This window comes from Pyrus communis, chromosome 6 (assembly GCF_963583255.1).
Source record: "Pyrus communis chromosome 6, drPyrComm1.1, whole genome shotgun sequence".
NCBI lineage: Eukaryota > Viridiplantae > Streptophyta > Magnoliopsida > Rosales > Rosaceae > Pyrus > Pyrus communis.
Genome location: NC_084808.1, coordinates 11,665,838 through 11,674,637, shown reverse-complemented (window position 1 = coordinate 11,674,637; position 8,800 = coordinate 11,665,838). Strand labels below are relative to the sequence as shown.

The 8,800-nt window shown below is 36.2% G+C and overlaps 1 protein-coding gene and 1 non-coding gene across 2 annotated transcripts; one reads left to right on the top strand and one right to left on the bottom strand.

Annotated features, from left to right (window-relative positions):
- The first annotated feature begins 712 nt into the window (after nt 1–712).
- LOC137737353 (2-methoxy-6-polyprenyl-1,4-benzoquinol methylase, mitochondrial) lies at nt 713–8,333 on the top strand. Its single transcript, XM_068476804.1, has 10 exons — nt 713–973; nt 1,271–1,316; nt 3,989–4,092; nt 4,328–4,454; nt 4,583–4,644; nt 5,417–5,575; nt 5,689–5,833; nt 6,828–6,899; nt 7,537–7,645; nt 7,772–8,333. Exons 3-10 carry the CDS (start codon nt 3,999–4,001, stop codon nt 7,871–7,873), a joined length of 870 nt encoding a protein of 289 aa, XP_068332905.1. The 5' UTR covers nt 713–973; nt 1,271–1,316; nt 3,989–3,998; the 3' UTR covers nt 7,874–8,333.
- On the bottom strand, nt 2,905–2,977 carry TRNAK-CUU (transfer RNA lysine (anticodon CUU)). Its single transcript has one exon. It is a non-coding gene; the product is annotated as a tRNA-Lys (tRNA).
- Nucleotides 8,334–8,800: the final 467 nt, after the last annotated feature.

Here is an 8,800-nt window from a genome sequence, read left to right as displayed (position 1 = left end):
TGTCAACTAATGGGACGATAATTCATTTTTTCATATTTTTTATTTTTTATTTTTTTTACATTTATTTTATTTTGATGTTTATTTTATAATATACTTTGTATCTACATGGTACAATTGATTGTCATGTTAGAAAATATGGGTCAATATTTGCCACTTCCTTAGTAGTAAAATTTGACGGATTGACTAACAGAGATATGACTTGTAACGAATTCGTAAATTTTTGTATAACATTGCAATCTACAAAAACTGATGTATGAGTTTATTAGGTGACCAATAGTTGAAGTGGCAAAATATATTTACTTTGGAATTGGATCCTCTCCTGAGCCCAAGGAGAGGATCCTCCTTACCAAGGATCTTGAACCGTTGGATGAAACTACAAATAGAGGGGTCCCCTTAAAGTTATAATAATTATAACCGTTGGATGAAAATCCAACGATCCTTGGTCAAGAGGATCCTTTCCTTAGACTCAGGAGATGATCTTTCATCCAACGGTCCAAGATCCTTGGTCAGAAAGATCCTCTCTTTGGACTCAGGAGAGGATCTTTCATCCAACGATCCAAGATCCTTGGTCAGAAAGATCCTCAGAAGAGGGTCTTTCATCCAACGGTCCAAGATCCTTGGTCAGAATGATCCTCTCCCTAGGATCAGGATCCAATTCCATTTACTTTGTAGTTTTACTTTTATATATCTATTTAGTCAGATTAAATCTTAGCCGTAGGATCTCTCATCAGTTTTTAACACCTCGCTCTGTTACTTCCTGCGCTCTCTCGACTCTCGCCGTCGACGGCCTCCCCGATCCTTCTCCTCGAGCTCCTGAACCACTGCGACGCCTAAATCCTTCACTGAACCAGAATCCCTCTTTCGCTGGCCAACAATTCCCTCTTTCCCTGGCTAAAAATCCCAAAATTCGAAATTAAAAACCCAAACCCGGAACTCTGAAGGCTATATAAGAGAGTTGGAAGCTGAATCAAAGGTAATTATTCTGTGTATCTTTCTAATATCTATGTTATTGTTTGGAATTTTGAATTGAGGGTTTCCTGAAGTTAGGGTTTTATGACTCGAATTCAGGATTTTTAATTTTTTTTCTAAATTGGAGTTTTAAACTTCACTTTGTGTTTGCATGTGCGTTATAGATGTTGAATGTGAGGTTTTAAAACCGAATCTAGGGTTTGAAAATTGAGGGTTATTCTGAATCCAATTTAGGGGTTATTATTTCTGTTTTAGAGGGTTGTTCTGAGAAGGAAATGTACTAATTTCTGTTTCAATTTAGGGGTTTTGAAGTTTCTGCTGCTGCTGAGTTGTTGCTGCTTGCTGAGGTATTGATCTTCAGCCCCGTATTGTTTCGATTAAGAAAAATTGAAAATGTACTGAATTTATCTGTTCTGTTTATGTTCTTTGTGAGAAAGAAATAGTATCGTCAATAAAACAACAATGTCAGTTTGATGCAGATGAAATGTGGTTTGTAAGATGCGCCTACTTAGCTGATTGATTCTATTGATAAAATCTGAAATGCATGTAAATTAAAATTTTAGAAAGGAGGACGGATGACACTCATGTGAATTTGATGTATCTCTATCCTTTTTTCTCCCCCTTTCATTTCTTTAAAGAAGACAAGTTTAGCTCTCAATTATAGAAAAGAATAACGTAATGTAAGTAGTTCTAAACAAAAAGACAAGACTCAAGAAAACAGGACTGTTTAAGCATTGGTACGGCACGACATGGGTCAGTGCCAAGGACCAGAGGTCTTGACTATTTGAACATGAATTATGATACAGCACTACAAAACTGTCCTGATTTAGATAGGTTCGGTTCAGAGTGTTTTAAAAAACTAGCCTCTGGCCGCGCCTAGGTGCCCTTGGAGGCGGGGCTGCTGGGTTTTCACCTTTGTTTTGTGGAGGTAGGCGTAAGGCGGCGTTGGGACGCGCCTAGGCGGCTGAGGCGCGCCCAGGCGTTCAGTTGGGCGTTTTTTCCTTCCAAATCCAGGTCTATTTCTGCCGTTCCTCTGTTTCTGCCATTCCTCTATGTGCCGTTCTAGTTTCAGGGAAGAAGAAGGAGAAAGTTTCTCTCTCCAAATCCTAGTCGCAAAGTCTAACTCTAACTCTTTTTTTTTTTTTTTTTGTTAATTATTGCCCATTCAGATTCTGCCACCTACCATTTTAATTAGCCAAGATTTATTTCTCTTGAAATTTCCTGTAACTACTCCACTCAGCCATTATTTCCTTTAAATTCCCTATGATAATTGCTCCACTCAATCTTTATTTCATCTTAAATTCCCTATAATAGCTCCACTTAGCCTTTATTTCCTTTTGAATTGCGTATAATTGCGACATTTTGTCTTTATTTCATTTCAAACTCCCTATAATTGTGGCCACTCAACCTTATTTCTCTTGAAGTTCACTATAATTGCGTACAATAAAATAAATAATTACAACATTTTAAGACTATATGACATAATTTCCAAGTACAACTACACTTAGTAATGAAGAAGAAGATATTATCTTTGGCTTATTTATAATTATATTTGTTTTACAAAGTATTATACTATATATATAATTATATATGCAATATGTATTAAGTTATTTAGATCCCGTTAGGCTTCGCCTCACACCTAGGCGGGGCTATCCATGGAACGCCTCGCCTACGCCTCCGCCTTTTAATACATTGATTCAGCTAGACACCATGAATTGAACACCCCTAAGATTATTAATTAACTGTTAGCAATGTGAAATTTTATAGGAGGAAGTGTGCATTTCACCTATCCGGACTAGGAATTGCTTGTTTCAGGGGTAAAATGACGATTTTTTACTTACATAGGATAAAGTAAGATTAAAATCAGTTCTGGAAAGCATGGCTAAAAATAAAACTAGAAAAAGTTTTGTTTGAAAAAAAAAAAAAGATCAAAAACGCCTGCCATGGTGCTCGAACCCATGACCACAAGGTTAAGAGCCTTGCGCTCTACCAACTGAGCTAGACGGGCAGATGTTAATTACTGTAGCGTTTTCCGATACCAAAAGTTGTTCAAAATCTGCGATGCGAAATTTAACAAAAGGAAAACAAAACCGCTTCAAATACCCAAATCAAAACTGACTTTTGTGTTGCCCACGACCTCTGCTTGCTTGCTCGCTTTCTCTGTTTCTCAGTTGATCAGTTCTCTCTCTTTCTCTCAAAAATTCAGTTTTCTAATTTTTGAAAGAAAGCAAATACCCAGATTAATCAGATATTGATTCAGTCTTTTGATTTTTTATATTGTCCTTTGCCTGTTTTTGTGCTCTTTTTTCCCTTTTTCCAATTGGGAATATTTTGTATCTTTGAGGATTATCATAAAAGTTTTTATCTTTTCTGTTTGATTCCTGAGAAAACGAACGAAAACAATTGTTTGTTAATGCTTATGATAATTTTCAGTCTTTAGTTTGATTTTTCATGATACAATGTCTTCTACTGTATTAGTCTTTTCATATTCTTTGCATCATCGCCAAGTTAGGTTATTGTTCGCTTGATTCGTTCAGTGGTTTGTGTGCCAAAGATTTTACAAACTACATTAGGAATGAACGGAAAAATGAAGTCGTGTAAAACCACACTTTGTTTTTATTTTATTTTATGTAGTCCTGTCCTTGTTAGTGCTTACCCAATTTTTAAGCTTCGTTAGTATATTTGCTACTTATATTGTATCATTAGTTGCTTTAATATAACGATAACGAAAATGAATTTTTTGGACATGATTACACATTTTCATTATCTATGAATAAGTTTTGATATCGTTTTAGCTTCGTTTTTACATGGATTTACATGAGGATGATAATATGAGTGTGTTAATGGATGATGCGTTTGACAATGATCCATGAGATTCATATATGCACCTTCACAACAATTCATGCCCAATTTTGATTTCTGTTTGAATATTTTGTGCTCACTTTCTTCTTTATAAAAATACTTGCAAGTATTCAATTTTGACATTGTATGATCGTTATTTACAAATATTTATTTACAGAGATACAGTTATGGCCTTGAGAACAGTGACGAGGAAGTTAGGGAGTAAACTATTACACAGGTTTTCTCCTGCTGCTCTATTGCATTCACATGCTACAAGCTTTGGTTAGTCCTTCTTTCCGCTTACTCTCACTTTGTGTGTGCATGAACATGTAGATTTCAATGTGTATTAATTTTATTGTTAAATAGGACGTTGTGGTTAGTGTGATGTGTACAGAATATGAATGCTGAACCCGTTAGAAACGTCGAATATTTTGGTGTATCACGGATAGTTTTATACAAATCATTAGCTTGGTTCATTTGGCTGATAAATTATAGTCGTTAAGTGTTTCTTGTGCAGGATTTAAAGAAGTAAGGGAAGAGGAAAAAAGTCGAATGGTTGGTAATGTCTTCAGCAATGTTGCCTCAAACTATGATCTAATGAATGATGTGATGAGTGCAGGATTACACAGATTATGGAAGGATAGGTAAACCTATTGAAGGTTTACTTTAATGCGTTATTTTTTTCCCTCTGTTTATTTTCTTTTATAGACGAGCGTATTGTTAGCACCTTGACTTTTTTCACTGCTCTATATAATGCCCGATCTCTTTTCAGATTAGTTTCCAAACTGAATCCTTTCCCTGGAATGAAGCATCTTGATGTGGCTGGTGGGACAGGTAAAGCTCGTGACATGCATTTACTGCAGTAAATTTGTCAAATATGTGGACCATAAGACTTTAGGACACATGTATATACCTCGTAGATTTATTGTCACATGAGATAATAATAAGTGGTATTTTTTTAAGAAGTAACAAGTGGTATCAATATTACCCATCTTATCTGGATTCAAATCATTTCAAGTGTAAGTTGTTGCCAAATTGTTTTAGAGAAACCCCGATTTAGGCTGATATGTGCACTTATCTCCTTGCGAAAGGAGGAGGTCCAAGTAGGTAACCCAGTTTGAATTTTTATACCATCAACTTTTGTATACTGTTGGTTACCTGGACTCAGCATTGGGCATTTTAATAGAAAGGTACATGCCTATCATAAAGTATGAGATCCAGTTTGGGTTAGGAAGAGACCTGAAATCCCCATATGGAGTGGCTAGCAAGAAGTTAGCCAACAAAATAAAAAGGAGAATCATTATGCACAAGAATTATTTTTGTAATTTGAGAATAAGAAGTTAGGCAAAATTTCCAAAGGCGAAAATGGACTAAAATTGCCGTTGGGTGCAAATGACACCATCCCATGATTCCCATCATATATTATGGAGTGGAAGGTGATCTTGCAGGTATGTTACCTGCTCATGTTGGAGTGAATCTGCCAGATGGAAAAATAAAATAAAATAACATAATTTCATAGGACAGTTTGTTTCCTTGTCTGAAACCATACAGAAATCAATTCTTCTAATTGTGTATGTCAATCTTACTGGTAATTTTATGTTGTCAGGTGATGTTGCCTTCAGAATACTAGACTCAGTAAACAGCATCAGACGTAGAGCTATGCAAGATGTTCTTGAAGATGATTTACAGGAAGAAACTAAGATTTATGTATGTGACATAAACCCTAACATGTTGAATGTTGGTAAAAAGCGGGCGTTGGAGAGAGGTCAGATAATGCTGTGACTTTGACTTAGGTTGCATTAGGCATTCTCCTTAGTTATTGGACAAACAAATTCTACTTTTGTTTATAAATATACAATCGTGTATTGAAATTTACAGGTATTGGAGAAGACAAATCCCTTCTATGGGTGGAGGGAGATGCAGAAGCCTTGTCTTTTGGAGATAATACAATGGATGGTTACACAATTGCATTTGGAATTAGGAATGTTACACACATAGAGAAAGTGCTGTCTGAAGCCTATCGGTAAGGTGGTCAAACCTCTGTACTGATTAACAAATACTAACAGTTAATAATAATGCAGGGAAAATTATCATGATGGAAAATTGGTAAATGATCTCTCCAAATAGGCTATAAATATGAAGAATTCAATGGCTATCACTCCGTGTGTCAACTGTTGAATAAGTAACTTATTTCAATTAGTTTTAAGCACTTCACCTGTAGTATTTTTCATTTTTGTTTTTGCGTTGATAGCGCTAGAATACAGCTTGAGTAGTTAAATTGTCTATTTTGGTTTTCTCAAATTAGTCAGTCTCATGCGGAAGCTTTTAAGGCGGAGGAGAGGATTGTGAGACATAACCAATTTCCTCCTTACTGTCTCTGTTGGATGTTATAGGCAACAAGGCACACTTGCAAACATTTTTCCGACTCTATTCCCTGCTTTTCCATAAAGAATAATAGAAATATGTGAATTGTTTCCATTACCTTTTGTATATGGATGTGTTCCCTTCTAAACAATTATGTGGATGCGCTAAAACTACACACACGATGAACCAATATCCAGAGCTGCAGTAGGTAGAATGAACCAGATGAAAACCTGAATAATTTTTTATTAGTGTGGGGCCGAAGCTCGTGACAGATAATGCTATTTATGTGCACATGCAATTCTAAAGAACCAACTTTGAACCTAAAAAGGTGATATCTGACTTAGGGGATTAACAGTAAGATGAAACTGTCAGTATATAACTTGACCAAAATGACACTATATAAGTGACTTCTACTGATGCCACTAATACATGTAGGAAAACGTGTGAAACAATGTTCTTCAAGGGCATTTCTACAGCTCAATCCATCTAAAAACTTATCTGCATTCATGATATAAGCTTTTGTGCCAATGTTAAGTTATGCTGGTCATTTTGATTATTAATAGGCTGTTGTGTATTTTTGCGGGAAGAGGCATTAAAGTAGTTTGTCAAATTGTTACACTCGTCATGTTTGCTCTTTATGATTTTGTTTATAGAGTGCTAAAGCGTGGAGGAAGGTTCCTGTGCCTTGAACTGAGCCATGTAGACATTCCTGTTTTCAAAGAATTGTAAGTATTTGACACTTTTAGTTGGTTAAATTTGCAATTTCTAACCTACGAGGGAAACTCTTTTGAGTTATCACGGACATCATCATGTTTGTACGTGCAATATTATAGATTCATGGTCTGCGGCATAGATATTTGTTGTACAATTTTTTAAAATTTATTTTTGTATCTTGTCCTTTTGTTACGAAAGTTTAACGTTAATCCTGCTGCTTGCTCCAAATGTTATGTTGAAGTTCCTTATCCCAGGAAAAAAACAACGAAAGACAAATGCTCCATTGAATTTGACTTTAATTGGATTTTTCTGCTGTCATAAGCACCATACCGCTTCTAGGTGCACACTGGCATGAGCGTGTAGTATCAAATGACATGCACACAAGTGTTACTGTGCACTCCAGCTTAGAGGAAAATCTTTTACTATAGAGATTTGAGTCATTGGCAAAGATTGTTATGGCGGGCAACGGTGCATGTGGGGCAATCACACAGCGCCACATTTGAATTTTAGCACAAAGCAACGTGACTGTGTCACCCACACACTAGATTACTTATAAATGTTTTACTATGTTGCCATTGGATGGATTGCTTTCTTTCATGTGTATTTCTTTTAGTCATGTAATTAAGGTTTCCTCATTTCCTTGTGCAGCTATGATTTTTACTCATTCTCAGTCATTCCAGCCCTGGGAGAGCTCGTCGCAGGGGATAGAAAATCTTACCAGTACTTGGTGGAGAGTATTCGTCGTTTCCCCCCGCAGGTTTTGTTTTCAGATTCCATACTTGAATACTCTATTTTAGTATTATCAGCATTTTGATTTGTCCTGCGCGTAGTTCTTTCTTGTAAATTTTCTTATATTCCCTTGCAATTCATCTTATGTACGCAGGAGAAGTTTGCTTCGATGATTGCGGATGCAGGATTCCAGCAGGTTGAATATGAGAACCTTGTTGGAGGTGTAGTTGCTATTCATTCGGGGTTGAAAGTTTAGTAGCGTTTATAAATATTTGGATCCCGAAAATTCTCAAAAGCATCTGTTTGAACAATTTCGGCATTCAGCTTTTTGTTTTACCTCTCTGTAATCACCTTTAAGAAATTAAATAAGTGAAATAAGTAATGTTCTGTTCGTAAAGTCTCAGATCAACTCATGCTCAAAACAATCAATGAGACTTATGTAACCCTCAAACTGACAAACGAATGCCGCGGCACAAGTGAGCAACTACTGCCACGACAAAGGCGCGGCATTCAAGTGGCAGCAACTACTGCCATGACAAAGGAACGCCGGTTGTCATTGAAACCAATGATCTCTACCATCCCCAGCTTAGTATTCTGCAGAATTTATTTCGTTTCTTTCTCTGTAGATTTGAAGTTTGTGATTTGTAAGAATTTTTTATTGATTGAAAAGAAATTTATTCAAAGAGAGAAACCTCAAGTACAATTATTTTCAGTACAATCAGAGTAAAGCACTTCTAGCAATAGCGGGTAAGGACCTTTCCCATATTTAAGTATCATGAATTAAGTGTGCTCTGCTAGTAATGACATTAGCTGGAAAATTCGCCTCTTTAAAAAATATGAGTCCAAAATATAGAAGAAAAGGATTTTGCAAGTAATCTAATATTCTCGAGAATAGTCTTCAATCGCTAAGGTGTTCTGCACTTGTTGAAAACAGAATCAATAATGAACTTGGAGTCACCTTCGACATTGAAATTTTTAAAACCTTTAACTTTTGCAAACGTCTCACGTAAAGCAAGTGCTTCAGTAGCAGATGTAGTATTTTCTCTAAAGTTGCTCCCCCCGGCCGAATCATAAGCAGCATCACGCGCACCACTTCCTCGTTCCGTTGTGTTGAATCATCTTTCCAAAATATTGACTTGTATGATTGTACCAAGAGTCGAAAGAAGAAATTGTTTCAAGTCGT